Source organism: Macrobrachium nipponense, chromosome 1, assembly GCF_015104395.2.
Source record: "Macrobrachium nipponense isolate FS-2020 chromosome 1, ASM1510439v2, whole genome shotgun sequence".
Lineage (NCBI taxonomy): Eukaryota > Metazoa > Arthropoda > Malacostraca > Decapoda > Palaemonidae > Macrobrachium > Macrobrachium nipponense.
The window spans coordinates 171229907-171247318 of NC_087200.1; the positions used below are offsets into that span (position 1 = coordinate 171229907).

At 40.3% G+C, this 17412-nt stretch overlaps 1 protein-coding gene across 1 annotated transcript in view; it reads right to left on the reverse strand.

Moving 5' to 3' along the window:
* The window catches only part of LOC135219826 (thyroid receptor-interacting protein 6-like), a 195927-nt gene that overhangs the window by 10869 nt on the left and 167646 nt on the right, over nucleotides 1–17412 (reverse strand). Inside the window, 3 exon segments of the mRNA XM_064256924.1 lie at nucleotides 7661–7781; nucleotides 9485–9663; nucleotides 11546–11715. Of these exon segments, the coding sequence (XP_064112994.1) occupies nucleotides 7661–7781; nucleotides 9485–9663; nucleotides 11546–11715 (470 nt within the window).

The window sequence follows — 17412 nt, forward strand, 5'->3', positions numbered from 1 at the left end:
TTTTCATACAACCATATGAACTCAATTAACAAAAAAAACAAGGGAAAAAACTACTAAGGATATGTTCCAGCTCCCTGCCCCAGCACCGAATCCGCCGATACGTACGGGCCTAACGCGAAGCACTCGTCATACGTAATACTGACGTCTTTTAGGTAGTGGTTGGCGAATACTGAATTACACCTCTAGAATGTAGTTTTCATCAGATTCTGAAGAGACATATTCTTCTTAAAGGCCAAGGAAGTGGCAATTGCTCTCACTTCATGAGCCTTGACTTTTAGGAGCTTGAAATGTTCTTCATTACAAGATCTATGTGCTTCTTTCACAACACTTCTAATAAAGAAAGACAGCGCATTTTTCGACAATGGTCTGCTGGGGTCCTTTACAGAGCACCATAGTCTGTCCTCAATGCCCTTAAGGGTTTTCTTCTTCTGAAGGTAGTATTTTAAACTCCTAACAGGGCAAAGAGTTCTTTCAGGTTCTCCCTACTAGGGCAGATAACCCACGAACCTCAAAGTTCCTTGGCCAAGGATTTGAGGGGTTCTCATTTTTTGCTAAAAACGAAGGAAGGAAGGAACAAACCACGGAATCTCCTTTGAAACCTACCCTTCCTTCTAGGGCATGAATCTCACTAACCCTTTTAGCGGATGGTAAAGCCATGAGAAAGAGAGCTTTCCTCGTGAGATCTTTGAAGGAGGCTAAATGTGGTGGTTCAAACCTAGCAGACCTCAGGAAACGAAGAACCACATCAGATTCCAACTTGGAACTTCGTTCGAAGTTTTCTTGGAAGATTCAAAAGATCTTAATAGATCATGAAGATCTTTGTTATTCGAAAGATCTAAATTCCTATGTCTGAACACCGCAGCCAGCATGCTTCGGTATCCTTTGATAGTAGATACTGCCAAACCGCATTTTTCTCTGAGGAAAACTAGGAAATCTGCTATCTGAGTCACAGAGGTACTGGAAGAGGAAAACTTCTGGTTCCTGCACCACCGGCGAAAGACGTCCCACTTCGACTGGTAGACTTTAAGGGTCGAAGGTCTTCTAGCTGAGGCGATAGCCTTAGCAGCTTTTGTCGAAAACCCCTTCGCTCTGACAAGACTTTTGACAGTCGAAAGCCAGTCAGATTGAGAGCGGGGAGGTTTCTGTGATACCTGTCGAAGTGGGGTTGTTTGAGCAAATCTTGTCTTTGTGGAAGTGCTCTTGGAAAGTCCACCAACCATTCCAGTACCTCTGTGAACCAATCTTGGGCGGGCCAGAACGGAGCTACTAGCGTCATTCTTGTCATCTCCGAGATAGCAAATTTCTTGAGGGTTTGTCCCAGTACTTTGAAGGGGGGAAAGGCGTAGACGTCTAGCCCTGTCCAATCTAGGAGAAACGCATCCACTGATACTGCTCCTGGGTCTGAGATCGGGAGCAGTAAAGTTCGATTCTTGCGTTCTTTGCTGTTGCAAAGAGATCGATGTGAGGTCTGCCCCATCTTCTCCACAGGTCTTGGCATACCTCTGAGTGGAGGGTCCACTCGGAAGGCAGGAGTTGATTCTTCCTGCTCAGGAGATCGGCCCTGACGTTCCTTTCTCCCTGTACGAATCTGGTGAGAAGACTGATCTTCCTTGTTTGAGACCACAGCAGAAGATCCCTTGCTGTTTCGTACAGGGAGAAGGAGTGCGTCCCCCCCTGTTTTTTGATGTACGCCAAGGCTGTTGTGTTGTCCGAATTGACCTGCACTACTGCATTTCGGACGTGGGGTTCGAAGGCTTTCAATGCCATCCAGACTGCCATCAACTCTTTCTTGTTGATGTGCCAGGACACCTGATCCCCCTTCCAGGTGCCTGACACTTCTCTTGTCCCGAGCGTCGCTCCCCAACCTGCTTCCGATGCGTCGGAAAACAACACATGGCTGGGGTTCAGCATGTAAAGAGACATTCCTTCCACAAAACGAAGTGGGTTGTTCCACCACCGAAGGTCTCTCTTGATTTCCCTTGAGATCTTGAAGGAGAACTCCAGATCTAGGGAGAGATGCCTCCAGTTCTGGTATAGGAAGAACTGTAGAGGCCTGAGATGCAACCTTCCTAGAGAAACGAATTGCTCCAGCGAGGAGAGTGTCCCCAGCAGACTCATCCACTCCCTCGCTGTGCATGCATCTTTCTCTAGGAAGGTCGTTATTTTCTCGTAGCAACGAGCTATCCTCTCTGGCGACGGAAAAGCCCGAAAAGCCAGAGAAGCTATCCGAATCCCCAGATAGATCCGCTCTTGACTGGGGATTAATTGAGACTTCTGGAAGTTCACCAGAAGTCCCAGAGAACTTGCCAATGTAAGGGTCTTTTGAAGGTCCTCCAGACATCTTTCTTGAGACTCTGCTCTGATTAGCCAGTCGTCGAGATAAAGCGACACCCTCACTCCCTCCAAATGTAGCCACTGCGCCACGTTTTTCATTAACCCTGTGAAAACTTGGGGTGCAGTCGATAGGCCGAAGCACAAGGCCTTGAATTGGAAGATGTTTCCTCCCATCATGAATCGTAGATACTTCCGTGAAGGATGGATGGATCGGCACATGAAAGTAAGCGTCCTGAAGGTCTAGAGACACCATCCAGTCCCCTGGACGAAGAGCAGCTAACACTGAGGAAGTTGTCTCCATGGCGAACTTCCTCTTTTCCACAAAGACGTTCAGGGCGCTTACATCCAACACCGGTCTCCATCCTCCTGAGTTCTTCGGAACTAGGAATAGTCTGTTGTAAAAGCCCGCAGAGCGGGGATCTTTCACTAGTTCTATAGCCTCCTTCTCTAGCATGAGATCTACTGCTAGAGAAAGGGCTTGATTCATGATGGGGTCCTTGTACTTGGCTACCAACTCCCTCGGAGTTGTCGTCAATGGTGGTCTTGACGAGAAGGGAATGAGGTATCCTTTGCTGACAATCGATAGGGACCAATTGTCTGCCCCTTTGTGGGCCCAGACGTCGGCAAATTTCAGTAGTCTGGCACCCACTGATGTCTGGAGTCCTTGATCGCTATTTCTTCCCTCTGACTGACTTAGAGAAGGTTTTACCTCTCTTAAAAGGTCTAGTCCCTCTGGTTGCAGAACCTCTGACAGCGGGTCCTCCTCGAAAGGGCTCCTGTCTCAGAGGAGTCTCTTTCTTGGCCTTGGGTTGGAAGACAGAGCGAGGTTTCCTGGCCGCCTGGGCTAACATGTCCTGAGTAGCCTTAGCTGAAAGGGCACTCGAGACATCTTGAATAATTTTTCTTGGGGAACAGAAGAGGAGAGAGTTGAGCATACATAAGCGAGGCCCTTTGCGCATGTGACACTGCCTTCGTGAGAAACGAACAGTAGACCGACCGTTTCTTAATCACTCCAGCTCCAAACAGTGAGGAGACTTCACTCGATCCGTCTCGCACTGCTTTATCCATGCAAGTGAGGACACAGTTAAGATCTTCAGGAGACAGAGAATCTGGGGTCTGGGTCTTATTAGCCAGAAACACCTAAAGACCAATCAAGGAAGTTGAAAACTTCCAGGACTCGGAACATTCCCTTCAGTAGGTGGTCAAGTTCGTTCATTCCCCACGTAGTCTTGGCGGACAAGAGGGCGGAACGACGAGCAGAATCCACCAATGAAGAGAAGTCCGAGTCCGCAGACGAAGGGAGAGCGAGGCCCAAAGGTTCTCCCGATTCGATTCGTACAGAATCCCAATCTGCCAGTCAGTTTAGACGGAGGGAAAGAAAAAACCGTCTTCCCTTTCTCTTCCTTAGAAAGGAGCCATTCCCCAAAACCTCTAAGCGCCTTCTTCATGGAAACAGTAGGTTTCATCCTTACACAAGACGAAACCTTCGACGTCTTCGAAGTGGAGAATAACGAAAGAGGAGAAGGGGGAGCCACAGGAGAAAGGATATCTCCAAACTCTTGCAGGAGTAACTCTGTCAGCCTCTTATAGGAGGAAACAGAGGAGTCTTTTGGTCCTTCTTCTTCTGAGGGGTCCTGTTCTTCCTGAGCTGAAGAGCCCTCATGATCCTTAGAGGCGCGACTATTCTTAAAAGTCTCTCTAGAGGAAGTAAGACGTATACGTCTTGGAGACAATGCTTCAGAAATGTGTCTACTTGCAACATCCTTCTTGTCTGGAGGAGTGCGTTTCCCAGATTCTTGGAGCCTAACAGGAGTAAGTCGGCAGTCAGGCGCAGAGCGCCTGTTTGAAGAAGAACTTCTATCAGGCTCTTGGCGCCTATCCAAAGGAGAGCGGCTACCAGGCGAACAGCGCCTGCCATACGAGAAGCGCCTACCAGGCTCTTGGCGCCTGAACCGAGGCGAGAGGATCTCTGGCGACGAGCGCCTACTAGGTGAGCGCCTACAAGGGGAGAAGCGCCTGCTAGGCTCTCGGCGCCTGACTCGAGGAGAGTGAAAGTCGGGAGAAGAGCGCCTGCCAGGAGAAACGCGCCTAACAAGCTCTTGACGCCTGTCCAGCGAAGGGCGCCTGTCCGATTTAGGGCGCTTGTCAACCGGAGAGTGGAGGCGAGACGAGGAGCGGCTACGAGGCGAGTAGCGCCTACTAGGCTCTTGGCGCCTGTCAAGGGGAGCGATCCTGTCTCGAGAGAGCGTCTGTAGGGTGAAGATCTCCTACGCGCAGTTTGCTCCTTGTCCGAAGGAAGAAAACCTGTCTGCCCGGCGAATGGCGCTTAGACGCAGATGTGATCTTGTCCGAAGCAGAAAGTCTCCTGCGAGAATCCGAACGCACAGGTGAGCGCGCCGCTTCCGTCGAATAGCGAGAGTCAGGAGAGGGGAGCCTGGACTTCTTTACAGGAAGCGAGACGTCCTTCCTACGACGAGAAGACACGAAAGAGAGCCAGCCAGAGCCGAAATCTGCGCCTGAAGGTTAGGCCAACACCCTTGCAAGGAAGAATTCATAAACTCGTGAACAGGTGACGAGGCTCGATCTCCGCTCGGGGAACGATACTCCTGAGATCTCTTACGCTTCTTCGCTTCCACCTCAGGCTCTTCCGAAAAAACTTCAGGGCTGGAAGGGCGGGCGCAGGGAGCATTCCAGGCTCTCTTCGAAGGGCGCGAGGCTTCCGAAGAGCTCCATCCTCGTTTAGGAGAAGGCGAAGGCGAAGACGAGAAGCATTGGCGCAATATTTCTCTCTTGGAGCGATCCAAGGTAGCCTGGGAACGATCAACAGGAGCTACCGAGGGGACGCCTGACCGTTGGGGATGCTCCCTAACCTTCCTGCGGCTTTCGACTTTCCTCCTCCACTGGGACTGGGAGTCTGGAAGAGGGTCTAGGCCTGGAAGCATTAGGGAGCCGATCAGACGCACCCTCCACTGCACTGGGTTCACTGCACAAATCACTATTGGAATCACTCTTACCTTCTAATTGTTTGATTTTCCTCTCCATACTACTGCTCCTGGAAGAAGCTTTCCTAACTTTATCCTTTTCAAGCTTCCTCAAGTAGGAAGACAAAGACTTCCATTCATCCTCATTCAGCTTTTCACATTCATTACAAGGGTTATTAAAGGTGCATTCATTCCCTCTACACTTCAAACATACCATGTGAGGGTCTACCGCAGCTTTTGGTAGCCTCACCTTACACTCAGTCATACAACAAACTCTAAACATAGCAGTTTTCTTAGTATCAACATCAGACATCATGAATCCAAGAAAAATCCAAAGAAAAGTCCAATAACTGTCCACAAATCGCGAATGCCAGGCCAAAAGATCGGGTACTTCACCAAAAGTCCGTAGAAACAATCCAGGGCGAAAACGAGAAAAGAATCCAACTGTCAAGAGGTACCGACAACAGGTGTGGTCGACACCGACGACAGAAAAAATCTGGCAAGAAAGGTATGTTGGTTCTTACACCCGCTTCCCAGCGGCGGGTAAGGTAGATCACCTGACCTACCTGTCGCGTTAGCCGCGAGTTTTGAATTCTGTCGTGACGTCAGAGACGTAAGCTAAGTATATGTCTGACAGGAAAGTTCATGTACAAAATTAATAATTACTATCCCGTATATGTATAAGTATACTGTGTAGTGTAGGGTACACTACCCTATATGTAAAGATGGTACTGATTACCCTAATGTAGGCTACGCTATATTTGAGATACAATTTTTTTGATATACGATGGGTTTTTAGGAACCTAACCCCATCGTAAGTAGGTATAGTGTATGGACCACCATCGTCTCTCAGAGTCCCAGTTGTAAACCAAGTGAGATGATGCTTCTTCTTGATGGGACAACACTTGTATCAAACGTGGGTTACAAAACAGAGAAGGAGAAGGCAGGAGCAAAACATAATACATATCCTTAAGTAATAATATACCACGAGCCATAACGTCACACAGCAACTACTCTTACAGAGAGAGAGAGAAAACAATCCGTGTAAGAGCAGAAAAACATATTCAAAGAAAACCGTACTACAATTTTATTTCACATATAGCAAAAAAAAAGGCGTATCAAGTCGAACATCATCGGATGACGAAACATCAGAGGGAGACGAGAAGCCACAGAAACTGACGAAGCCACATTGGAAAAGTAATTTGTAAGATTGGTACCCCCCATGATGACGTAGTCTTGCAGGCCAGCATGAAGAGGGGGCTCTGAGGCTAGAAAGGACCACACTGCCGACAGGACTTTGTGGGTTTCAAATTCTCTTCAGAGCATCAACGAGCATACCAAAATTAGTGAAGTGGCAACTCTGGCAAAGGGGCTCTCAAGATCTGAGCGGAAGGCAGACGGCGCCCAAACTTCAAGGTGAGAAGCAGGGCTGACAACTGTAGAACCTAAAAAGAAACAAATATGCCCTCCCCCTCAGGAAAAAAAAAAATCTCCTATCCTGAGTGAGGAAAAAAATTCATATTTATCTAAGGATAAAGGGAAGGGAGTGAGCTGTAAGACTCAGCCCCCCCCCCCCCTCCCCTTTTCAAAAAGACAGGAAATAGAAGAGATGGAAACAAGCAGAGGGGACCAATGCAATTGGAGATTGTCCGCCATCAAAATTCTTGTTGAGGAAGTGGAGGAATACTCCTATGCAAGAAAGGTGAATCCTAGCATATAAACCTTGTCTGCAACATGAACCCATAAAGTTTTGAACATCCCGAATCACACAAATTTTGGAAGGTCCACTCTCCAAGGCAGTTGAAGAAAGACTGATGCGTCACTGGATTCAAGTGCATTCTCTCCACTTGCTTTCACCTCAATTACTCATCAGTTGCCAGATGCCACAGATTCCTTGCATCTGCAATCTTTGATTGTTTTTAACCAGTTTACAGCTGGCACCCATTGATTTATCTTATTGTTAATAAGACCATAAGTTTGTTCCATGTATGAACAAAAACTAGGAAATTTAGCTAATACACCATGAAAAAGGAGCAAATGGCATGATAAGTCGACCAAATAAAAATTTAAATAATTGCTGAAAGAGAATGCTTTATCTGCAAACAATATGTTTTTTTACCTACTCAAAATTGATTAGAGGCATTTTACAGAACATTACCACCTGTAAAGAATAGATTCTTATAAAAAAATAAACAGTACCATTCTGAACTGTATAAGGCTATTAGCACTTATAAAGATTGTAATAAAGATCAAATACTTAAACAATAGGAAGACTAGTGAAAAACAGATAATAATAAACCACCAAATTTTACGTACATATTCCTTAGGAAAAACCAAAAACTCACCTCACATTTGTAGCAGTTGACATGGAATGAACGATCAAGAGCTACAACCCTAACGGTTTCATCTTTACCAGGCTCTGGCATGATGGGCTCTTTGCACACTGTACATCGAGGAGCAAATTTTCTGAAACATCAAAATAACGTTTATAAATATGTCTTATAAAAAAAAAAACAATAAAAAACATAACCGACCATGAATGTTGCTAAAGAACAAAAAAAATTTACCCCTCATCCATAGTTTCGCAAACATAATTTAAATCCCAACCTCTGACCAAGCACAATATATTACAGGCAGTCCCCGGGTTACGACGGGGGTTCCGTTCTTGGAACGCGTCGTAAGCTGAAAATTGTAGTAAGCCGGAACATCGTCAAACATCCTAAGAAAACCTTACTTTTAATGCTTTGGGTGCATTAAAAACTATGTAAACTGCATTCTTATTGCATTTTTTATCAAAAAAACCTTGAAATATTGATTATTTTGTATTTTTGGTGTCATATTTCTTCTGCCAGATGAGCATTGTAGGCGCCATAACTGGAACATGTGTCGTACCCCTGGAAATCATTTTTGATATCATTGAAAAGCGCCTTAACCTCGGAATGTCGTAAGCTGAACCCGTCGTAACCAGGGGACTGCCTGTAATTTCATATGGAATTACCCCTACCAGAAGAAATACCAATATCTTAACATATAGGTAAACTGCTCATGTCAAAGGTAGCAACTCTGGCTGTTGAGTGACCAGATGGGCAACTCTCATTTTATCTGTTAAATGCAACCAGATGTGCAACTCTCATTTGACCTGTTAAATGCAAAGGAGAACAAGCACTACAATCATGCTCTTGTTGCATGGTTCTAATAAATCACTAGAAAAAAACTAAGCTATCTTCCAGGAAGACTAATACTTTCATGAATTTGAAAATTTTTGACTTTATACACAACTGGTGATTTGCAACCAGAAATTACCTTTGTTCTGTTTCTTCAACCAAGAAATACAAGCAGTCTTAAGACACTAATCCTTTACAGATATCCCATCACAACCTTTAACATCTTTTATTTATTGAACTACCAAGTTTTTTTATGAAACCATAATTTAACAAGGTAAATTTATTAAATTCAAGAACACCTCCTTTAGATCAGCTTAATTATTTAAGAATTTACCCACCTTTTTAGAATAATTTTAATTGTTTTCTCTTTATGTAAAGAAAGTAAATGATTGTATGGTAAATTAGCCTGGAGTTAATTTATAATTTACTAGCAAATACTATACATCAAATCTTACACTTTTGAAAAAAAATATTATAGTCACCAACCTACTTACGAACATTCATGTCATGAGCATTCAAGAGATACTGACATCCAAAGTCATTCTTTATATTACTGCATGATTCAAAAATGCAGTGAAATGGTATAATTTATGACCCTCTAGTTAATTCAGGAATGTAAACTCAACAAAAATTATGTATTACATATAAAAACCAACAAACAAGCAATTCAAGATAAGAATGGCTGTCAGGAACGTAACTCGTTCGTAAGTCAGGTTGTGATTGTCCAATACAAACTGAATAAACATACTTATAACAATGAATTACTGTAATTAAATTTTCATCATAGGCTCCCAACACTGGAGCTAGGGAGGCCATTCAGTGCTGTAATTATAACAATGACATATGTAATAAGACGTGTGATTACTATATAAGTATTATTGGCCATAATTCTACTGTACCACATCTTACAGTCCTTAAAAGGAAAGGCTACTTCCAGACTGCAATGCACAGTATAGTACATTGATAGTAATACATTATAAAACTGACCAAATATTGAGTACTTACTTATGGAAATCATCTATGCAATGAATCTGATTCGATGCATCCACAGTGAAGGGAATTCCATCCAAAGATTTGTTGCAAACAACACAAGTGAAACACTGTGGATGGTATGGCTTCCCAGTTGCTCGTAAGATTCTATCTAAGATGGGTTTTGTGCAGACACAGCATTTCTCCAATGTATTCTGTAAAGGAAAAAGGTAATAATCATCCAGGAAAAATTTTTCCCTTTGTTAAAGACCTTAGGCTAGATAATAGTCTGTTGCACATCACTGGTCCATGTTTTGGTAAATCAGACATTTGCTCTCCCCTAATAACTTTTTGGTCCATACTTCACTTGAAATAATAAGCCTCTCTTTTGTTACTTGCTATTTTAGAATTTGTTGGTTTTTACTACCAGATACAGTAACCGAAAATCTTCATTCAATCCAAGTTACAGAAGTTCTGAAGAGCTGTGGAAGAATGATACAATTGTTATTACCTTGGACATTATCCAGCAAAAAGTAAATTTCCCTCTGAGGGTATATCTACAAGATAGATCTGAAATTGTTACCATTTAAATAATCTCAAGATATGGGAGAGTAATGCCTTGCAAGTACTTTTCACGGTACAGTACTTTATTTTTCTTAAAAACTTCAGTTTGACTATTATAGATTCAAAAAGAATAATGTAAATAACATTTTGTATGAAAGACTAAAGTTTTTGCAATTAAAAAATACAAAATATTTAACAAAAAAATTATGATAATATGTGTTATAATGCCCCAATTTCAGTATGGTGTTACAGAGCTAACAGATCTAATTTTACATGACATGACTAAAACCAACTCTGAATAACAGTACACATTTTTCACCTGCTGAACCTATAAGAAATATGATGGAAATGTGTAAATAAATCTTGTATATACAGTTATTTTGTAATTTGAAAATTGCAGAAAATGCTTTGCATCAGAATTTTGATGGTACAAAATCTAAAATAATAATAAAAAACTGGTTAAAACATGCTTTTATTAAAATGCACTAAAAAGTGAAAAATTAATCTTCTGAGGCACCAGGATTGTGTTTTACAATTAATCACATCCCAAAATAAAAGTGTGGGTGCCAAACATGGGAAGAAGTGCTACAAGAAATATATATATTTAATTTTTTATAGCATTTCCTTCCATGTTTGGCACCCATGCTTTTATTTTTGTACACATAATTAACTGTAAGAAAATCCCGGTGTCTCAAAAGATTTGTTTTTCACTTTTTAGTGATTTTAATAAAAGCGTGTATTAAATCTTTTTTTTTTTTAGTTTTGACAGAAATTGTAACCAATTTATGATTCTAGCTAACAAAATTGATATCCTGTCAAGCCAGGGGATTTATGAAAAATCTGTTGAGTTATTTACCAAGTCAAAGTAGTTGTGAAAAATTTGAAAAGTTCCATACAAATCCTGAGATACTTGGAGAGGTCACTGCTGACCTACTGATCATGTAAGGTTGTATTGTCACTGGGATTGCGTAACCATGCAAAATTTTCAAGTCCACCATACAAAGGGAACAGGTAGAAAATAGTTACAAGATTTGAGGACAGACAGATGGAGAGGTCAAGTTAAATAAAAGCATGTAACAATAGGCAAAGAGTTATACATAGTCTTCACCCTAAAATTCAAATTGTCAAGATAAATGCTAAATACAAAATATACACATTGCACATGAAACAATGGGGATCATTTTAAAGGATAGGCATTACCCATTAAATAAGATAATCTTTTGCTTCAGATTTTTCATGAAAACAGTAACATAGCCTATGTAACTAACTAAAAACTTTTATTGTAAGTATAAAAATTACATCTGTGTAAGACAATAGGACAAATAGTCCTTCCTAGAGTTAGTAAAAAAAACTTTTGAAATTATTAATAAAAATACTAGCCTTTGGCAAAATCTCACCGAGCCATCCATTGTGTATAAAGAAAACAACTGAAGGCCAGACAAAATCCATTTACTCTACAACATTGGGCTGTGGGATAATATTCAACTCTTCTTCAGAGATGTTAAGACAATGTAACGCAAGACCCAGACTCACCAGATAGCAATCTTCACAGTATGGTTTAGAATCGAGGGCATAAAAGGGCTTCCCTTGAAGCTGGAGGTGACATACAATGCACACAAAACATTTGATGTGATAAACTTGTTCCATAGCTGTGCAGCCACTACCTTCGCCAACCACCTTCTCCCCACACCGAGTGCAAATACCTGAAAATAGAGACTGTTATTTAAAAATTAAAGACTTCAAAACAATTAGCCACAAATTCTGGTGACTAAATTTATGTAGTACAATAATTGCTCCATTTTATTCGTAAGATACAATGGAGGCAAAACAGAGAATGATTTTGTTCTTACAAAAAGTTTTTAGGCTTCAGAAATAATAGCCCTAGTGATACAGTTGCTTTATCAAATTGTTTTTGAAAGGCCAAGGCATACAAGTTTTTAATTTAAAGAGTATAGAGCTTTCATAGACACAGACCTCAAAAGGAATTACAGTATGAAATTGCAGTCTCTTAAATGCAAATTACACAATTCCCATGCAACAGGTTATAACTGAAGAACACAAATTCCAGTCATCAAAGTTATGATTAAACATGCAACATCATATTAAAGTATGGTACAGTGGAACCTCTGTTTTCATACATAATCCGTTCTAGAACCTCCCACGAAAACCAAAACAACAATTCCCATAAGGAATAGGGGTAATGTAAATATACAATTAATGCGTTCCAGACTTCAAAAATATTAACAAAAAATACATTTTATAGGGAAGGAACACAGTTTTACATACAGAAAACAATGAGAAATTAATATAAATGACTAATGAAATTAATAAATGAACATTTAACATCACTCTTACCTTTATGGAAAACACTTGTTAGCATATGGAAGAGAGAGAGGAGGGGAGAGGGAGGAGAAGTTATTGTTTGAAAGGGGAATCTCCCCCCAGAAGGACCTCAGGTATCAAGGGCCTATCTGTGGTTACTTCTCTTTGTTTTTTACTAGCACTATCTAAGGTTACTTCCCAATTCATTTTTTACTGGCACTAGGACCAACTTGAGAGTTACTGGACCCCTGTCGCACAACAAAACTGTCCAGAGACATTTGTTTTGGCATTTCTTTAAAATTTCCCTAAACTTAAACACGACATTGTCATTCAACATGTTGGAGCCACTTTACAACTTCTTTGTTGGGATGATAATTCTCTACGAAATTATTTATATCATTCCACTTGCAAACATGTTCTTAATCCCTGAAGTAGGCATATTATGTATGCCCAATTTTTTTCTGAATTTTTCAAACCAGCCTCTGGTGGCCTCAAATTCACTAACAGCAGTGCTTGTAGGGATTTTCTCACTGAGATTGGCATGCAACTTCCTCCAACACTTTTCTTAAATTCTATAGTTTCTCTCGCCTTTTTTACAGAAGGGCTGGCATGTGTAACTTTCTTTGGTCCCATGGTGGCTTATTTAGCAATTGCACTTGAATAAAAAAGCACAAAAACAACGAACACAAAAGCAGAGTGGGTCAGAAAGAAGATGGGATGCTTTGTTTTGGCGCTTGATATGGGGCCTAGTCACTTACTGGGGCCTGGATGGAGCATTTCCGAGAGTACGAAAACCGAGGAAACGTATGATAACAGAGACAAAATTTCGTAGAAAAAATCTACGAAAACCGAAACATACAAAAACCGAGGTTTGACTATTATTTCTAAAATTATTAATCTTGTTTTGCCTTGGAAATATAGTATAGTATACATACTATATTTCCTTTGTAATGGAATACTACTACATCCCTCCCCTGGCTGTAACAGATATAGAATTATTACCAGGGACAATGTTAACCATACAGTACATGAAATGAAGCATCTGTAAGAAAATAATTCTATGGGATGACCTGTGCCCCTTCTTGAAATATGCAGTTAATAGCTAGGAGGAATTATGTCCATGAATATGGGCACAGCTCATTTCTTTACCTACTTTTACCACCTATGGGGCATCATTTCACCATCAGGACCACCCATGTAGAATATTCCATACTTATTGAAAAGCTTCTAAATATATTAGATGGTGTCAAAATGTCTCATTTCTTCCTTTTGATCTTTACTAAGCAGCCAACTAAGACAGGTTTGACTTTGGTGCTGCTTTTTGCTTTTGACTATGTTAATCATGCTACTCTACTTGCTTTGATACATATCTGCAGCTGCTGAATCTCTTAGATATTGAGCAAAAAGTAGAGTATAGGCAAAATTTATGACATAGGATGCTGTTTTGGGTCACTGCAATCTTTCCAAAAATATCATTATCCAATATAAATATAATCTCAATGAAATTTATTTTTGTTTATGATTTATAATTAATTCAAATGAAAATCATAAACCTGTGGTGCATATGTTATGACAAACTTTACTAATTTTCCAGTCAACTTGAGACTGGTAAATTTTGGTAGGGTTTGGTTGCTTGACCCATGAGCAACATATATTTGTCTCTAAAAGGTCACTATCTGACCCTCCTCTGAAACATTTAGACCACTTTGATAAATATTCTTTAAAAAGATACTATTACCTATACTAAATTCATACATTGGAGAGAAAATATCTACTCTTGAAAAGATTTATAGGATATTGTTGAAGCAACAAGTAATTTCATGTTTTTTAAAACATAATGACTTTAAACAGCAAAGAAAATGTACTAAGAATAATGAAAAAGATGTACAGTATAGAAATGCTATGAAAGTAAAGTTAATAAATATAAAAGGCACATAAAAATTAAATACATGTGTAAGTGTTCATGTCTTATAGTGCTATCACATCTTTAACTTTTGTATTGAATTACATGTCTTCATAAAAAAATCTTAGTGATCTTTAGTATAAGTGAACACTAACATGCATAAACAATTTGGAAACTTTATCTGAAGGTTAAACTTTGACTTAGACTTATAGGTAGGAGGAGTTTAAATTAATGAGTACTCTCCCCCCCAAATAAGAGGAGCTTCTCTTAACAGGGGTAAGCTTTAAAGGACAAGAAATAAATGCCAGCCACATTCTGACTCTGAAAAATGGCCAGCATATTTTCCTAAATTTTAAGTATTACTTATAGTAGCAGGTCTAGGAACTCTGGATCCCCTCTAGCCAGGTCTGTTAAATGACCATGCCCTTTAATGGCATGCACCTCATTTTGAATGTTGGATGTCATTCTTGACTGGAAATTCCCTTTTCAGAAACAACAATTTGGTTTGCAGAGAAGTGTTTCTTCTTTTTTCTGCTATGTTTTTAATATACTACTGTTTCCGTGTTTGGTTTTCAGCAGCTAACTCAGTTTAACAGTTTGGTAAAAACATAAGTTTTATTTAGTTTCTTATCCAAGGTCCTATTACCCTCTGGTACAGTTGTTCACCTAATTAACTGATCATATTTTCTAAAATATTTCATAATTCTGATTTTCCTTTGCATTCAGATTTTCTCAGCTATATAATCTGCCATTTAGAACTAAATGATATTCAGTAAATTCTAAGCATGACATTTTCTGTGTGAGGTTCAGTTCCACATACTTTCATAATGCCACTGACTAAATCATGGAATGATTTTCCTAATTGTGTACGGTAGTTGAATCTTTGGAAAAGAAAAGTTCAAATTAGTGTAAATACTTTGTTATTTAGCAAGTTCACAGTATTTTATTTTACGATTTACCTGCAGTACCTGATTTGTTTTCCCCAGTTATTTCTGTTTTTGGTTATATAACCTTTACACCTACAGTATAGTTTTCCTATTTTCCACACTGAACTGCTTTATCTATTAGGGCTTTTAGCTTGGCTAATAATAATAATGATGGATACAAACACCATCCCTCACCAACAGAAAGGCTGTACGTATAAGGAAGTGTAAGGGCACAAAAGACCAGCTCCTGACAGACAAAATGGTAAAGAAGAAAAGTAAGACTAGGAAAACCAACCCAAGCATGGCATGGATTGATTACAAGAAATCCTTTGACATGATACCACATACGTGGCTAATACAATGACTGAAAATATATGGAGCAGAGGAAAACACCATCAGCTTTCTAAAAAACACAATGAGCAACTGGAATACAATACTTACGAGCTCTGCAATAAGACTAGCAGAGGTTAATAGGAGAGGGACTAGCAGAGGTTAATAGCAGAGGGACCTTTGAAGGCGACTCGCTGTCCCAATACTCTTCGTAGTAGTCATGATTCCCATGACAAAAGTACTGCAGAAGATGGATGCTGGGTACCAAGTCAAGAAAGGAGGTAACAGAATTAACCATCTGATGTTCATGGATGACATTAAGCTGTACGGTAAAAGCACCAAGGAAACAGGTACCCTAATCCAGACTGTAAGGATTGTATCTGAGGACATCAGGATGGAGTTTGGAATAGAAAACTGTGCCTTGGTCACCATACAAAAAGGCAAAACTAACAAGGACTGAAGTGATAAAGCTACCAGATGGGAATAGCATCAAACGCAGATGAGACACATACCTGGGAATAATAGGAGAGGATATACAACACAGGGAGATGAAGGACACAATCAGGAAGAATATATGCAAAGACTTAAGGTGATACTAGAGTCAAAACTCGATGCTGAAAATATGATGAAAGCCAAACATATGGGCAGTATCAGTGCAAGAGTAGTGGAGTGGATGAATGCTGAACCCTACACCATAGACAGAAAACTAGGAAACACAAGACAATACACCTAGAGCAAATACGGACAGACTATACATAACATGTAAGAAAGCAGGGAGAAGACTACTAAGCACAGAGGACTCTGTCAACATCGAGAGCAGAACACTGGGGTAATATCTGAAAACCAGTGAAGACGAGTGGCTAAGGAGAGCAAAGAGAGAAGGATTGATAAAGGTAGATGACGACCCAGAAATATACAGACAGGAGAATGACAAACAGAATGGAGGAATGGCACAACAAACCAATGCAGACAGTACATGAGATAGACTAAAGAACTGGCCAGCGATGAAACATGGCAATGGCTGCAAAAGGGAAGAACTCAAGGAAACAGAAGGAATGCTAACAGCAGCACAAGATCAGGCCCTAAGAACCAGATATGTTCATAGGACATTAGATGGAAATAACATCTCACCTATGCAGGAAGTGCATAAACCTCACAGCAAGCAAACGTCTGGCACTTGCACATAACCAGTGCAAAAAGAGGCATGATTCAATAGCAAAAGGAACTGACCAGGCAAAGATCCTCTGGGACTATGGTATCAGAACAGATAGGGTGATATGTACCAATAGATGAGATGTGAAGTTGATTGACAAAATCAAGAAGTATCACTCAATGATGTCACAATACTTCCCATAGGACACAAGAGTAGATGAGAAAGAAAGAGAAAAAACTGATAGGTATCAAGACCTGAACATAGAAATAAGAAGGAGATGGGATATGCCTGTGGAAATTGTACCCATAATCATAGGAACACTATGCATGATCCCAAGATCTCTGAAAAGGAATCTGGAAAAACTAGATGCCAAAGTAGCTCCAGGACTAAGGCAGAAGAGTGTGCTACTAGAAACAGCACACATAAGTAGCAACATAATCAGAAAAGTGATGGACTCCTAAGGTGGCAGGATGCAACCCGGAGCCCTACACTCGAATTCAATGACTGTGATAGAATAATAACATTAAAAATAATACATGCTTCAGTATGTAACCAGGAGACCAATATATTAGGGCAGTTATAGTAATGCAGACTCAGACTTGTGTTCACGTTATTACAGTACACAGACAGTTTTAGCGAGTCCATGTTTAGATCTAACTTTATGAAAGTTACATTTCTTATCTACATTCTATTTCCATTTAAAACTTATCTAAGTTGTTAATTACTAATTATCTTTAGGTTTCTTAGTCTTTACTACCTTATCTCT